A 17,937-nucleotide genomic window follows, 5' to 3' on the forward strand; every position below is an offset into this window, starting at 1 on the left:
AAAAGAAGAATGAGAAGAAGAATGAAAAGAAGAATGAAAAGAAGAATGAGAAGAATGAAAAGAAGTATTCCAGTACAGCAAAAAGTGTATCTGCAGAGAGCTCCGCTATTTCTGACAGTTCTCTGACAGTTCCAGTGGTTGACAGCGGTTGAAACATTGTATCTATTTATTTCCGAATAAAAACATCTGTATCCTAAATGGAAACAAATAGATACAATGTTTCAACCGCTGTACATGTGAAGGAACTGTCAGAGAACTGTCAGAAATAGCGGAGCTCTCTGCAGGGACACTTTTGCCGGCTGATCGGGAAAAATCCGATTCGCGCACCCGAATTATGCAAATATTCGGATTTGACGCGAATTTAATTTTTCCTGAAATTCGAAACGAATTCTACTTCGCCTGGTTCGATTCGCTCATCTCTAATCAACACTATTACTAGGAAAATTTAAAAAAATCCTAGGATATATACCGCCATTTGTAAATGCTATAAGTTTCACGTAAACCAACTAATTTACACGTATTGGCACTTTTTTTTTAGCAAAGACATGTAGCAGAATACATTTTGGCCTAAATGTATGACAAAATTTGATTTTTTTAAAAAATTTTGACTGGGCGTGTTTAATAGCAAAAAGTCAAAATATAGTTTGTCTCAAAATTGTCAGACTTTTTTTTTATATAGCGCAAACAATAAAAAACACACAGGCAATCAATTACCACCGAAAGAAAGCTCTATTTGTGGGGAAAAAAGGGACGTAAATTTCATTTGGGTGCAGGTTTGCATGGCCACAATTGTCAGTTAAAATAAAACAGCGCCATAATGCAAAAATGGCCTGGTAAGGAATGGGGGGTAAATCCTCTGGAGGGCAAGTGGTTAAAGAGTCTCTAAAAATTAGAAACAATGGCTTTGAAACAACAGAGCTCAAGTCTTTGAGTATACTTGGGTGTATGCCACCTGGTCCAGGTGCTCTAGTCACGTTTTATTTTTTCTAAATGTTTCTGGATCATATCAGTATTGAGCCATTGGGGTTCTTGTTGGGCATAATGCCAATAATATATCCTGTGTTTTCCCAGTTTTTTGCAGGCGGTTCATACTTATTGCTTTAGTAACAGCAGACTGTAACTGCTGACATCAGACAAGATTTTGTAGATGGCTACTTTCATATACAAATCTGCATTAAACTGTGGACTATGTTAGCCACTATTGAATAGGCTTTAAGCAAACCTGTGTAAAACTGCCTATAGATTTGAATATAACAGTCATACATAATCTGATGTGCACACAATACAAAATCAGCACTTTAAACTAGCATCAGTAGGTAACTGAAAGCATAAACTCTCATCGTATATGTTTTGCTGCAGAAATAAAATAGAGAAGAGATATCGTTATCATTTACTTAACATTTTGTCTACATGTTATGAGTAACTCATAACATGCAAGATGCAGAGTGGATCCTTTGGTGCCCTCTGGAGTTTTCATTGTATATTTCTGCTGAGAAAACTTTGTGATTAGAGGGAGGCTGGTCAAATTACAGTGATTTTTCTAAATCTTAAAGCACAAGGTTATGTGCAGACACCTTCAAGTGATTGGACACTGGTAAAAATAACTGTGGGACAGCCCTTATAACCCCATTGAACTCCCAGCAATCCTCAGTCATCTTGCATTGCACATCTGCTAAGAAATTGGCAGTGATATTTTAGAGCCATTAATCTCAATCTTCCCCATATTGCTTACTTTATTGAGTGCAATGTCTCTATCTTTGTAGTTGTGAAATTTAAGGAGGAAAGGTCTGGGTGAGTGTAATAGTTTTTTTCCCTCCAAGCACTCAGGAATATTGCTAACCTGTACATTGTTCCTGCATAATCTGTTTTCTATAGCATCTAAGTAGGCATCATGATCAAACATAACAGATTGACCATGGTGAATGCCACTATGGAGGGGCACCACATTATCCTTCAAGTCACGGCTCTCCAAAGCAGAGGTGCTTTTCTGCAGCTTCTGCATGTCATGACTCACCAGAGAGATCTCCACCTTTAATATCGCTCAATTCTATGGTTAAGCAGGACAACAAGGTAATGCAGGGGTGTATTGTAGATATTATGGATTGCTTCAATCACAGCTACAGGATGAATAGCGTTCTCAGAAGCCACAGCAGATGTATGTAGCTCATAGCAGGATTTGTGGAATTTGAGGAGGAAAGGTCTTGGTGAGTTCTCAGGAGCTGGAAAGTGCACCAAAACCCTATGAGCACATTCTATCATGAATAACAAAGTAATGCTGTATCTGCCGAAGGTGTTGATCAGCTAAGATTCTTTAAAATGAATTGTTTTTTTTCCCTCCAAGCACTCAGGAACAGCGTTCTCAGTAGCCACAGTAGATGTATATAGCTCGTAGCAGGAGTTCAAGCAAACTTTTTCAGTTTCTGTACAGTCGCCTTATAATTTTCTTTCACAGGTCTCTGCATCAGTGCTGGATTAAACTCTGTGGAGGTCCCTAGGCAGTTAAAATCACGGCGACCCTCTCGCAGGTTTCTTGAGTTTTTTCTTGCGTGGGATAACATTGAACAAAGTAGTGTGCTGACCATCACTACTGTGCATTTTGCACCAAAAGTTTAAAAACTGACAGCTGAAAGAAGATGAGCTCCCTTTTACGACACACATTGTAATGTGATTGTTAGGGATCCGGGTATGACCAGAAATGTGTGGACTGACACAGGGAAGTAGCAGGCTTCAGGAACACAGGCGTAGTCAGGCTGGATATGGAAAAGGGTGTATGTGGGGATAGCAAGGTTGCAGTATGGCAAAGATTCAATAGAAGGCTGTTTGTCCAACAATTTGGTAAAATCACATGGACATCAGCTTCTGGATGAAGCTGATAATATCATCCTGTTTGATAACATCATCCAGCCTGTCATGTATGTTATAGGAAACCAAGATGAAGAAGGCAAGCAAGCCCACACCTAGCCATGACCCTACGTGCAGAACTGCAAGCATAGATATGCACACACACACATTTCTGAGACAGCTGTCTAATAGGAATTCCCTGACATTTTCAGTTATTTAAAGAAGGGTCTGGTAGTGCTTCCTTTTCAAGACAGCTGGCAACAAAACAAAAGGAGGTGTATTGCTGGCAGCTCACTTGTCTATTGCTTTAAGTAAGAGAAAGATTGATCTAGGAAGCTTTTTGAGGTAAGTGAGGTGGCCAGTAATCATATGGACAAAGAAAGGATTACATCAATGATCTATTTCATTGGTCATAACTTTGAACAAGGGATGTCCCATTCAGTGGCAAATAAAATAAAAACATTAGATGCAGAAGACTTTAGCAAGCTGTTTGTGGTCTCCCAAATGCTGAAGGATTTCCCTGACAAGTGCCACTTGACATTTTGCTTGGTTTAATGAAAATAAAGGATTCTGTCTTTTCCTCACCTTGTGAAAAAACTTTATTCTTTTGCATTCTTTATGACTATGTTAATCAGCAAATGTGTTAGCACCAACAAACAGGAAGGGGGAGGCTTACAGGAAGGTGACATGCAGCATAGTTAAACATTGGTCAAAATATGGATTTATTATAGCAAAGTTTTTACAGTAGATGGTTTTCTGTCATGCCCAGTAAGGACAGTAAAGAAACATCTTAAATTCCACTCAGAACAGGTTTGCCTGTTAATTCATGCCTTATTCCACTTTTGGTTTGCTGTCGGTTTACAGTCTTAACAAGTGTTTGTCTGTGGCAGGTTACTCTGCCCACATTGGTAGTTTGGAATTGAGCTGATATCTGTTGTACATTCATCTATATTTATTACGATAGATTTCAAAGCTTTGCATTTATTGTTTGTAATTCAACATGGAAATTTATGAGGTGGGAATTTTGAATATCCCCAAATATTAATTTGACCATTCCTAGGCTGCACATTAGTTGTATTATTATTATTATTTTTTTTTTTTTTTTGAGGAGCTATCACTGGCTTGGTTTGATATTGTGGCACTCGTGTATTAGGGAACCAGGTGGTAGAAATCCTAATAAGGCTAGTATAAAAATAAACAAAATGATGGCAAGATTTGTCGAGAAATCAGGACTTTATTGGTAGAACTAGATGGACCAGTATCTTTTTTTCAACCTGACTAACTATATAACTATGTACTATATAACTATGTGACTTGGACTTGAAAGGAGAGACATATCAGTGCTAGGGATGAGGTTCAGGGCCACCATGGGTTGTTTAAAAGTGCTTTGACTTTGAAGGGTGGGTCCTTTCAATGGACTGCCTTAAACCGTAACAAAAGTGAAATATACTTGGGCAATGAGTATCTGCGCAGAAGCTTATAGTTTCCTTTAGGAGATCATGTGACAGAGTGAGTAGCTCTGATGAAGAAGGGATGCCAGTCGAAACGCATCAGCTGTACTGTCTATCCCCATGATGGGATTCGCGCTGGCTCCTTATCTTTCAAGTCAATCTGAGGACTTACATGTCTGATTTTATTCGCTGTTTGTGAGTATCATTTTGTAAATAATAAATTTTGGTTACTGAGGTAATGCGCAAGGTTGGTGCGCTTCTCGTTTTTGTTTCGGTTTACAGAGTGATTTCAGATAAGAGATTATGGCAGAAAGTATACCCTATTCACTCATTTTTTAACTTTTTTTTTAATTTCTGGTTTCCAGGCCTAGGCAAATTATGAGACTTCAGAACAGGAGGAGGTGTTTTCTTAGCTAAGCACACCCTCCTGCCTGCATGCCTGTGCTAAGGACAGATAGATACCAGGAAGTAAATGCTACATTAATCATCTGCCCTTACTCAAGATGGCCAGTCAGAAATGCTAGGCGGGTGTTTTTCGTGGAGACATGGATGGATGGGTGAGTTTGTTAAATAGATACCATTTTTGGTTTCTGGTGCTCAGGTGCAGTGTAGTTCCACATAGGTCTGTCTGCAACAACTAACTGATAGTTAGATCTTCAACTGTCAATATATTTTTTTTCTATTAATAGGGGTTTACTCCTTTTTTTAGATTATACATTTTAACTTGGGTTAAATAGAGCACATAGGGCATGCGTTGCTGACAGACAATTCAAGAGTTGCCTTTTTTTACTGCACCTCACTGTACTGTGCAGCTGAAACCCCACACACCCTCACCCCAGATGCAGCACAACCTCCTACCAAATATTTTCTTAGTTAAATGTATATAAAATAAAAATGTATTGATTTTATCAGTAACCTCTGCAGTGGGTATCTTATCAGTAATCTCTGCAGGTTGCTCTTTCAATTAAGGCCTGATTCATTTTATTAAAACATAGCTTCTCAGTCACAAATCTCCCGCTGTGCTTAAGACCTTCTCTGAAATGACACGTGAAGCCAGGCAAGCTAGTACTTCAAACAGATATTGGGCCACTTCCAGCAAGCGGTACATCCTTGACACCCAGTAGTTCATTAATATGAATGTTTGTAAGCATTTCATTACAAGCAGAAAAAAATAAAATTGTTAAAAACACATAAATCTTTAAATAGTGTAAAAACAGAACAATAGTGATGGAAATCTGGAAAATGTTGGGACCATGTGCCCAGGGCATGACCTACAGGATGGGGGCTAACTTTGCTAGCTGGTATTTACAATAGAAGTACCAAGCTGTTATACATGCACTTGGTGTATAGGGAGTTTGGGGCCTTTTTTTTCTGCTCCAGAAACAAACCTGACATGGGAAGGTTGTTACTGCAGATACTTTGAGCTTCATGGCATCATTCTGGTAAAAGGCAGGTAGCCTATGGCTATAGGATTGTATGCTTTAAAGTATATGCATACCTACTATTTCATATTCCTGATACGTTCTTGCTGTACCATGTACTTGTGTGAAAAAGTATCCTGTTGCCTTTGTATTGCTTTTCTTTGTGTGAAATCTCTGGTGTTCTTGACAGTCCCTCTGTTTTCCTATTAAAAATTGACCACACTAAACATTAGAGCACACAGTGGTTAGTTCTCTAGCTATGCTGGGAACTCAGTCTTGTCTGGACACACCCCCCTTGACAGCCTTTCACTGGAAATATCAGTGTTCTGGTGTTTCTCCTCCCCCAGCTCTTATGCAGCTGAAAACATAGGGAATGTGATCACATATAATAAAGAGAAAAAAAGGTATTAATTTATATATATCTATACAAAACGATTTGCCTTTTATTTCTATTTTAAACTGGGTTGATGGTTAAAAATCACTTTATTAGGTCACAAAATCACTAGGTGTGGAGCATATTTATAAAGCAGTTAGCCTGACATTCACCAAACATTCATGGCAGGTGAACCTGCATGAGCATATGTTTAAAAAGTAGATATGTGCGTTTTTATTTTGTAACAAATTGATATTCAGCAATTCGGATGTATACAAACCTAAGAATGGGCATAGTAACGAATGTCAACGGATCTGAAAAAGTTTAAGTTTTGCTGCTGCATATCCATCTGATTTTGTCCATGAAGAAAGACTGACAGAAATAGCATAATGAGGGCCCAATAAAAATGCATATTCCACCAAATGTTTCAGACTCACAAATTCCAGTTGGGTCCAATTCCAAGCTGCAATAATTTTTTTTAGTTTGCATTGCAGTCCCTTGTGATTTGAATCTGGTTCACTGTGCGCTTCAGAATTGCCTTTTTTTTTAAATTTAACTTTTATTTGATTTTCCAGTATAAAAAGAACAACCTGTTTATAAAAATAATTCACGTATACACATTCCATTATACCCCCCCCTCCCCTTTTCCCCATCCACATCCTCTTCCTGACCTATATCTGCTCTCATGTTTATCTATTTATCTCAAGCGCTGCTCTCCCTCAAAATCACAATTAAGGCTCTCTCCTGACTCCTAAATTTCTCCCACAACTCCCACCAATTCCATATATCTTTCAGAGGATTTTAATTTCAACCAACTACACCATATTTTCCTGAGTTTTTCCATTTTATTCTCCATATGACATAGCTCCTGCATCCTATAAATATTTTCAACTCTATTTATCCATTCGTTCATTTTTAGTGCTTCAGGAACCTGCCAGAACTTGGGAATCAGACCCTTAGCCACACTAATTAGATGATAAAGTACCCTGTTTTTGTATAGTTTCGCTGAGGGCTCAAAGTTATAGAATAAACACCACCAGGGATCTCTCTGTACAGTTATCCTGCATATCTCCTGAATATATTGAATTATTTCTCTCCAGTAATCCTGTAATTTTGTGCAACCCCACTATATATGTGCCATTGTACCCATTTCTCCACATCCTCTCCAGCACAAAGGTGATGTATCTACTTGTTGCCCATGAGCTACGTTTGGTGTAATATACCATCTAGTTAAACATTTATAATTCATCTCAGCTGTGCTCATATTTGTCACCTCGTGTTAATTTGAAAACCTTATTCCATTGTTGCACATTCAATTCTGTTCCAAGCTCCTTTTCCCATTTTTCCCAAAATCCCGGAGGATCAGTTCTTTCCATAGCCATTAGGATCTTGTAAAAACTAGAAGTAACATGTTTTGGAGTTATTTTTTCATTTAACAGTTTTTCAAATGGATACATATTCTCCTATGTCCTCAGTGGTTGAGGGAGACTTGAAACAGAATGATTTAGTTGATAATACTGCCACTCATCAAATGTGATAAATCTTTTTTTCTTCTTTAAGTTTTGAAAAGTGTACAATTTCCCTTATAAAACTCAATATATCCATTCAATATATCCTTCAAACGTGCATTCTTATCCTTCAACCATTTCCCAAAAATATTATCCTTCCCCAGAGGGAAATACTCTGTTCCCTCCAAAGGAGTCAATATTGAATTACATTTCCAACCTTTTTGACTATACATTCTATCCCTTACACTCAAAACTTTCCTTGTCAGTGAACTAATATTAACATCCAATGTGCGAAACTTATGTGGAATCCATCCAATCTTTTCTAACTGTGCCACTGTAAGGGACCGCCTGGCGGTACCACCAGCACTCCACTGATTAGGCGTCCCCAGAGCACGGAATCTAAGCCCCAGAGTACTTGTTCACCAGAGCCCCTGATGGTGGGGATGGACTTGGAGTACCCTGAGTCCAGGTCGTGGCTCCTGAGTATACCTGTCAGTGGTAGGGGTATTCACTAGGGCCTCCCACGGTGAAGAGCCTGATGTGAGGAGGTCGGGAGACCCCATTGGGATGGATGGATGGACGGATGAGCAGATGCAAGGTCAGACAAGCCGGGTCAGTAACAGTGGGGTCGGTGCGGTACAAAGCAGCGGGCAGAGAATAGTCGGGTCACACGCCAGGTCAGCAACAGGAGGTCAGATCTAATAAGGGGCATCCAGGAGAGAGGTCAGGCAAGCCAGAGGTCAGGGTAGGAGAATACAGCAAGGTCAGGTCCAATCCGGGTCAGTAACTTACAGAGAACAGGATCACAGGTACAGGTATGCAGAAGAGACCAGAAGGCACTGAATGACAGCTCAGGGCTGTTTAAATATCGCGCCCTGCGCTGTCATTGGTGCCCGGCGCGCGACCGCGGTTCCTACTGCGCATGCGCGAACCTGAATGCTGCGGTCGGCCAGGACCTGGTGCCCGCGTCCCTGCACAGAGTGGCGCACTGTGCCTGCGCCAGGACCTGCGCCGGGACCAGCGCTGCGGGGAACCCTGACAGTCTTACTTAAGATCCCTTCCATCTTCACCCATCCTTTCCCTTGTGAGTTAAATGTCCAATCCACTATTCGTGATACAATTACTGCTAAATAATAATTCCTTACATTAGGTAAGCCCAAACCCCCTTTCCCTTTTTCTCTACTCAGGACCTCATAACTAATTCATGGTTTCCTATTTGCCCATATAAATTTAATAATCATCTTCTTTATCATCCCGAAAAACAATCCTGGGAGGTGAACCAGAAGCATATGGAACTTATACAGAATTTTTGGCATTATCACCATCTTTACCAGATTTATACGTCCTATCCAAGAAGCATCTCCCTTTGAAAGTCTCTTTAGTTCTTCCTTAATTTCATCTATTAGGGGGATATAAAATGCATGATATATAACCTTTATTGAGGGGGTAAATTTTACTCCCAAGTATCCTATTTCCTTTTCCCTCCAAATAAATGGGAACTCTTTTTGTAGACTCAACTTCTCTGACATTGGAATATTGATATTTAATATTTCTGATTTTACCGGGTTTATTTTCAAATTTGAAAGCTCACCTTACTGTTTTTTACTTTACTTTACTCACCTTTACTGTTCTTATTTGTTAAATTAGGCAACGTTATTTTAGGTTTCACAATATAGAACAACATATCATCTGCATATGCGGCTATTTTATGCTCCACTTCACCTAAGTTTATTCCCGCTATATCTACACACTTCCTTACCCTCGCCAGAACAGGTTCCAAAAACAGTACAAATGGCAAGGGAGAGAGAGGGCATCCTTGCCTAATACCATTATACATTCTGTAAAACCATGAGAGCGATCTGTTAACCTGTTAATATATTAGCTAATGTAAATTCCAAACCTTGTAACTTTCCCCTGAGAAAAAGGAACCATTTATTGGGTAATAGGACTGGTGCGCGTCTTGTATCCCTAGTGACATTCTTGCATGGTCTTCCACCCCTTTCCTAGTTCTCTCCTTTTGTTTCTCGGGTTATTTCTCTGGGCTTTTCTCCTGCAGGGGTAGGTGTTTCCTTATTGTCCTAGTATTCGCACATGCTTGGGGGTTTTTTACTACCCCCACCCCCCCTTAGACGGATGTACTCCTCATCTCTTTAAGCTTTGCCACTGAGTTTGCTATTGATACACGGCTGCTGCATTATCTGTCCCCAGGGAAGACTTTCCCTCCTAATTACTTTGGGAGCAGGAGTGATCTGACTGATTCCAACACCACTGAGAATCCCCCGAATACAGTTCTCTGACCCCCCTAATACTCAGGAGTGCATTTAGACTATAACATTAACAGAGATGAATCACAATAGAGAAAGTCCTGCCGTTGCTCACGGCAATTCACCACCCCCTTTCATATCGGCAGATTCATATCTCGTCCTCACAGGGCGCACACCATCCCAGCTGTTACCATCGAGCCCGACTCCCAATGGGGTTAGATAGGTTAGATAAATTAATGAAGGGTCTATGTTTCTTTAACATCTGGGGTGTCTCAGGGTCTCCCAAGGCTGCTATCCCGGTCCTTAATGAATCGCTTTTAAAGTTCTGCCTCTTCTTCAGCTGTGAAGCCACATCACTTTCCTGGGTTTTTGAAATTGCTTGTCATTTATTCAAAATTACCACCTTCCATCACATGGGCTGTCCCCTGGTAAGTCACATGGATGTCACAGGGATGCTCTCACCGTCCCCATCTCCTCTGCAGTTGCCATCTCCTGCTCCCGGATCACTGCTGAGCAGAATTGCCTTTTTAATCACTAGAGACATTTGTTTCTCTATTCACACCCACAAGTAGATATTGTTTGTAGCCATCGTTCAAGCCAATTCACTGTCTGAGCTGGCAGTTTTAATTCTGGTTTCTGGTTCTTGCCTAAGGTTGTGTCCGCAGAGCTCTGTTGACTGCCCCTAGGGATAGCCATGGCTTGTAATTTCTCTGATTTCTCATAGCCAATTTGTGGGGTGTGACGAAAGCGTAGGTGGAACAGAACACACAGAGCTTTATTGAACTATGGAAGGCACTCAATCAGGGTAGGAAGGTAGTGTCCAGGTACCCAAAAAGGAGAAGAGCCCAAAATAATTGTGATCCAGCCTCCAATAGGGCAATCTAGGTAGCTACGGTACTCCAGACACGTAATAGGCAGTCCGAGCAAGTATTAATCCCGGCACACAATAGGGGCAGTTCAGGCAGCACTGATCCGGGCACTCAGTGGGGCAGTTCAGGTAGCAATAATCCAGGCCCTCAATGGGGCAGTTCAGGTAAGGGTAATCTGGGCACACAATAGGGGCAGTTCAGGCAAGGGTAATCTGGGCACACAATAGGGGCAGTTCAGGGCACTCCGCAACATGCGGCTTGTAGGGACACTCACGGTAGGCGGCTTGCAGACACTCAGCAGCAGGCGGCTTGTAGGGACACTCACGGTCGGCGGCTTGCAGACACTCAGCAGCAGGCCGCTTCCAGGGACACTCGATCAGCAGACAGGGGGCAGCTTTCCAGGGACAACAGCAGGCTCACGGGGACTCAGCGGGGTCTTGGCTGTGGGGTCTGACCTCAGCTCAGACCTCCCAACAGCTGTTCTCTCTCTCTCGTGCAGGGGACCAAAACAGCGGTCAGCTTGTCAGGGACACAGCAGGCTTGCAGGGACTTGGCAGGGTCTTGGCTGTGTGGTTTAGTCTCAGCTCAGACCCCGTACAGCACCCTGTCCTGAGAGGGGGCAAACCACAGGCCGGGTCCCGCGCCGGCCTTCTTAAGCCGGCGCAGGAAACTTCCCGGTTGCCCCAGCAACGGCCGGCCCAGCGCCGGGTTGCTGGGGCAACGAGGCATGCCCCCCGCACTCAGGCCATGCTCAGGGAGCGCGGCCTTTGTCTCCGGACCTGGCGGGGGGTCACCCCTCTTCCGGCTATATGGCCGGGAGAGGTGTGATTCCCGCCGCAGGGGTCACTTTCCTCCCATCCTGCGCAGCCCGTCTTCAAAGGCTGCGGCAGGATGAGAGGACCTGACAAAGGGGGGAAGGAGGGCGAGGTGACACCTCTCACCCTGCAGGATGCGAGGACCTGACGGGGGGGGAAGGAGGGTGAGGTGACACAGTGGGGACAGCAGGCACAAGGGGGGTGGGGGAGGCACGGGCACTTCATGACATGGGGCAATAGTGGTGCATTAGGAACACTTACAAACAACTGGCTGCTTTGTGTCTGAGAAAAGTAAAATAAGAAAGAGTTAGCCACTTCATTATCTTTTATGTTAAGAGCCATTCAGGAGGTAAAAGAAACCGCTTTTCAGAGCCTCTCTTCCCACCATAATCAAATTGGAATGGCCTGGGTAAAACAAGAAAATATAGGTGTTGTCCATCACTTCACTACCTCCTACATAGTGTATATACAGTAGTGCAGGAGTGTGTAATGTACAATATAGTCTATATCATGCAGAAGTGTGTAATGTACAATATAGTGTATATAGTGCATGAGTCTGTAATGTACAATATAGTGTATATAGTGCATGAGTCTGTAATGTACAATATAGTATGTAAAGTTCAGGTGTGTATAATGTACAATATATTGTATATAGTGCAGTAGGATGTAATGTACAATATAGTGTATATAGTCCAGGAATATGTTATGTACAATATACTGTATATAGTGCAGGAGCGTGTAATGTACAACATAGTGTATATCACGCAGGAGTCAACTCTGGGGACAGGTTTGGCATCACAAGGGGGGGCAGGCGCTGTCGTACAATGTATAATATAGTGTATATTGTGAAGGAGTCTGTAAGGTACAGTATATAGTGCAGAAGTGTGTAATGTCCAATACAGTGTATCCCTCCTGCTGCGACATTGTCTGTTCTGTAGGACAATCCCCCAGGTTAATCTGTCCCCCAGTACAACCCCCCCCCCCTTCACCAAAGTCAGTCTTTCCTCCATTACAATCTATCCTAATCCTTTGTGGGATTGTACTGGGTATCAGACTGACCTGGGGAAATTATACTTGGGGACAGACTGAGTCTGTCTCCCAGTATAATCCCCCTCAGGTCAGTCTATTTCCCAGCACAATCACCCCCCAGGTCAATCCGCCCCCCATTACAGTCTGTCTGTCTCTGAGCACAATCACCCCCCAAGGTCAGTCTGACCCCCAGCACAAACACCCCCTCTAGGTCCATCTACCCCCCAGTCTAATTATCCCCCTATGTCAGTCTGTCACTTAGTAGAGTCAGTTTATCTCCCAGTACAATCCTTCCACCTCCCTAACAGACCCCAGGCAGACCTAGCGGAATGTAAAATTTTTGTTCCTCCAGGACTCAGGATGACATCAGCGTCTGCTCCCCTGTGATGCCAATCCCATCGCCAGAGTTGACAGCTGACTGCAACAAGCAGCAGGGGCACAGGCAGCGGGCAGGGACAGGTGCGGCTGCAGGGTATAAACATGTAAGGGACATGCAGCACGGCTGTCATTTTTATAAATCACTATTCCCCTCCATAGATGCATTGTGTGTCAGAACACAGTGGGCCCCACCCCCCTCAGGGCCCATGAGCACTGCACACATTGTACCCATGGTTGGTACGCCTCTGTCCTTGTCCCTGAATAATACTGTTTATAGGCTGAGTTTGAAAGTCACGCAAAAAATGGTGGGTTACAGGCTCTTTGAAGACTATCATGTTGGTGGAAATTGGGATTGTATGGGATCCTTGTGAGGTACATGTCCCTCTTTCATATGGTCCAGTTGAGGTGAACTTGGGACTGAGGTATGTATACCCTTGTATGTCTGTGTAATTGTCCCTGAGGCAGTGTCCTATCAAATGGAGTAGAAGCAAAAAATAATTTGCCCTGATTTGACATTTGTTGTCTGTATTTCTGTATTTTCCTTATTCCTATTTATTGTCACTTATTAGACATGTTTAAAATTTTGTAATAATGAAACTGATATAACTATTATATCCCACTCGGGCATTGTTGGTTTGATCAGGGGAAGAGTTGGGCAAAAAGGAGGGTGGATAATGCAAATGTGACTGTGGTTTATAAACACATATACATTTTCCATATCCTCTTATAATAAAACAAAAAGCTACATTTAAGATGTTTTTGTATCCTCTAACTTAAGGGCACTACATTAGGAACTCTGTTGACAAGCAATCATTACACTGGTATGCCATATTTTGAAGGTCTAAGATATACTGTAATACCTGATTTTAATCCAGTTTTTTGCTATCTTTAATTTATCTGTGCATAACAGTCTGATAAAAACTGAACAGTTTTTGGGGGTGTTTTTTGCCACTATAGTTTTCCTGCATTTTTGTTTTTGTAGTGTATTGATATAAGTAATGTTTAAATATACTGAACAAATTTTTTGCATCATATTTTTTTCTTTCTTTTAGGTGTTGTTGTTCAAACTTGGATTTTAAATCGGTATAGAATGGTACAACTGGAAATTATTGATCAAGTTGTGATGTCATATGGTGGCTTGAGGGGTGCTGTTGCCTTTGCTTTAGTTGCTTTATTAGACGGAGAACGGGTGAAAGCAAAAAATTTATTTGTCAGCACAACAATAATTGTTGTGTATTTTACCGTGATCTTTCAGGTAAGTTGTATAAACAAACTGGCTTTCATGGAAATTTACCCACTTTATATGGCAAAGAAGTGTTCACATTTGTTGGCAATGTGCAGCAAATAATTGTCACTAGTAACACTGTGCTGCGTACCAAAACTCATAAAGTAAATATTTAACATTTCTCAGTTCTCTTAAAGCACCGTTGTGAATTCAGTGAGTCCATCAAAATAACTAAACAGTCCAACACAAATATGCTTCTTCCGCAACACCAGTTTTTCAAGATACCTTGAAAAAGTCAGAAATGACGAAATATGTTGGGTTGTGAACAGGAAGAGAGATTGACATTAGTAATGAGACCGGAACTGACGACATACTGGAGGCCGAATGCGGTGGTGAGAGCCTAATGGCGATCCTTTGTTTGGCATTATCTCTGTGTGTTGGCGATCGAGCTATACAAACAATAGTGATGTGTCTAAATGCAAGAAAGTTTTTTAGTGAGATTTTCTAGTGGAATAAATATTTTATTGGGATTTTATTGCACTGTGGAGTGTTTCTCTTTTTATATGATCCCTGGTCATTTACCTTTGTTAGGGAGTTGAGCGGAGTTGGAGCAGAACACATTGAGAAAAAGAGAGAGCGTATGGATCTCTGCTTTGAGCTTTTATTGCCAATCTGAAAAAGGCCAAAAGGCCAGGCATTAAACTGTCTTACTGATATTGAGAGAAGGAATCTGTGCATGTGATATCAAGACTGGTGTGGTGGGAGAAGCATATTTGTGTTGGACCTTTTATTTATATTAATGGACTCCCTAAGTTCACAAGGGTGCTTTAGGAGAACTGTTTGTTTAATATTTATTTTAGGAGTTTGGGTACATATCACAGCACTACTAGTGACTATTATGTGTTGCACTTTTTAATATAAGTAGGGGGTATATAGTGGCAGCAGTGAAATAATACACTATTTTATATTTATATATTTTAATTTTTCATCTCTATATAATTTTTTTTATTTTTTGTACACATTTGATTATTACACTTTTTGGTTTATCTTTATTTTTAATAAGTTTATTTTTTTAACAGCGCAGAGTTGGAGGTTGTAGAAAGATTTGTTGAAAATGACCTCCCGTGTGATTGTTTGCTTGTTAGCCATTTGGTATGGCCCATTACATATTCCAGCCTAAATGTTTTGGGTTAGATTAGAAATTAGAACTCAGTGCCCACTAGTATCTTTTAATGTAGAACTAGAAAAAGAATGCCCATTCTAGATTAATATTGAAGATATTAAAAATAATGCTAAAGTGTTTGGGAAAGATGGTGGGGAAGAGAAGGCTATGACCAAGCACAAAATCTACAGACAGGGCATGTTAGACATGTGAAAAGGGTGGGAAGATAGAGCACACGTTTTTAATAACTTATGGTGTGGTGATAGGTTCTCTTTAGGGTGACATCAGGGGGTTTATTTACTAAAGCTGGAGAGTCCAAAATCAGACTCCCTTCTGCATAGAAACCAATCAGCTTCTAACCTCAGCTTGTTCAATGAAGCTTTGGCAATGAAACCTGGAAGCTGATTGGTTTCTATGCAGAAGGGAGTCTGATTTTGGACTCTCCAGCTTTAGTAAATAAACCCCCAGATGTCCATTAGACCCTTGTTACTGATCTGGCTCTGAGCTGACTTGGAGCACCAGTACCCTGAGTTTAGGAACCCAAAAGTGCCATGTATTAAAAGTGTGATCTGAGTACTCAGTCTGTGTGTTATGAATGGATATGCAGTGCCATCTGAGTACTGTGACTGAATATGCAGCATTTCTGTTGTGAATAAATGTTTGTGTTCTGTGTGTGTATTTTCTGGGGAGCGCAGGGTGACAACAGTGCTATAGAGACCAATGAATACACTACCACTCATTGGATAAAATGTAGATTGTGATGTCGTCCACCCACCCATGCACCTTAACCAATCAAAGGAAGCCTTATATCAATTCACAAAAATACAAGCCACCTATGAATGGCTAGAGGATACCTTGTCGGGGGGGGGGGGGGGGGGTTACTCCTAGCAAAACACCCTTTCTGTATTTTGATGAAGACACAGGCTTCTCCCACACATCTCTGGCCAGGCAGATGTTGGTAAGGAGAGGGGGAGGGGAAATTATCAAAATCTGGAAGTCCCAGGTATCCAGTAGAATTTGAAAAGTCTATAAAATACCACACGTTTAAACAAGCCCTGTTCAAAAGCCTAAAAACATGTCAGTGTAAATCCATTGTCAATCAAAGTCATCCCAAGATGTAGATCCACAGTAATCATGATTAATGATGATCCACACAACCCACCAAAGCAAAACCTGCTGACCCACAGACATGTTGGCTTCCAATAGCCACTTCAAGATGTTTGACATTTTCCTACCTATTAGCAAAATGTAAACAAAGGGGCAGGATAACCTCATTGACTAAATATGGCGATGACAATATTTGGTTAGTAATATCACTCAAGATACCGTGTCCCCTTATTTACATTCAGCTGATGGGCTAGGAAGTATCATCCATGGGAAGGATTCTGTCAAGAGCATGTGTTTTGTTTTGGTGGGTTGTCAGGATAGTTCATCATCATTGTCATTTATCTACATCACAATAGATTTACACTGTGGGATTTTTTTTTCTTTTTTAATGAAAGGACTTTAATTTACATGGGAGTGGCTGTTATCTGGGGGTCCTCCCCTTTTTTTTTTTTTTTTTAAAAGGGGCTTCCAGATTCTGCTAAGCTCTCCTCAACAAGACCCCCACATGTACTGGGCCAGGGATGTAAGTAAGAGGCCCTTGTCCTCATCTTCATCTTCTTGTTGAGAGCATGTGGCCTGACACATATTTTGGAGGAAACCCCAGGATGTTTTTTTTTTCTTGTGTGGGATCCCCCTTTGTTTGACATTTTCTGTTGTTCGGATGTGGGCGGCTAGCCCACACAGCATCCTTGGTTGCTAGGAGGCAGGAGGATACCTGTGGCCCACACAGCCAGGAGTTGTCATTTTGTGGTGTTAGTAATAGTAAAGTAAAATTAGTGCCACTAAACGAATGCCTTCCAGCTGTAGGTGGAGATTCACTTCAGCAGGCAAATGAAGCACCTATTTAGTGTGCATGTTTACTGAACTGCAAACCCTGGTCAGCTGTGATCATGAACTTCTTTCCTACTGGCTTCACCTGAAAATGAATATATGAATAAATAATTTAATTGTGCTCCTCCAGACTTGAAAATTTGCAATGCCAGGACAACTCCTGGCGCTCTTGTCCCCCTGGTCCCTAGACTCCCGCTGTTTCAACCTCAGTGGGGTCAGGGCTAGGGACACAAGTGAGGCTGACCTCGTCAACTCAGTCTCCTATCAGGTACATGATAGGTTTTCAGAGATCGCCTAAAAGTGGACAGAGTAGGCGATAGTCTGATAAATTGGGGTAGAGTGTTCCAGAGGATGGGGGAAGCTCTGGAGAAGTCCTGGAGACGAGCATGGGAGGAGGAGACAAGGGAGCTAGAGAGCAGGAAATCCTGTGACGAGCGGAGAATACGGTTTGGGTTATATATGTAGACAAGATTGGTGATGTAATTTGGGGCAGAGTTATAAATGGCTTTATATGTTATTGTTAATGTTTTGAATTTTATCCGTTGGGCAATGGGAAGCCAGTGGAGGGTTTGGCAGAGAGGGGTGGCAGATATGGAATGGTTAGTAAGGTGGATGAGTCTGGCAGCAGCATTCATGATAGACTGAAGAGGGGATTGCTTGTGA

The 17,937-nt window shown here is 41.7% G+C and overlaps 1 protein-coding gene across 1 annotated transcript in view; it reads left to right on the forward strand.

Moving 5' to 3' along the window:
• The window catches only part of SLC9A3 (solute carrier family 9 member A3), a 442,722-nt gene that overhangs the window by 302,098 nt on the left and 122,687 nt on the right, over positions 1-17,937 (forward strand). The window contains 1 exon segment of the mRNA XM_089681031.1: positions 14,002-14,204. Within this exon segment, the coding sequence (XP_089537157.1) occupies positions 14,002-14,204 (203 nt within the window).

Source organism: Staurois parvus, unplaced genomic scaffold, assembly GCF_062004578.1.
Source record: "Staurois parvus isolate SC_StPar_1 unplaced genomic scaffold, SC_StPar_1.0 ptg000257l, whole genome shotgun sequence".
NCBI classification, from domain to species: domain Eukaryota; kingdom Metazoa; phylum Chordata; class Amphibia; order Anura; family Ranidae; genus Staurois; species Staurois parvus.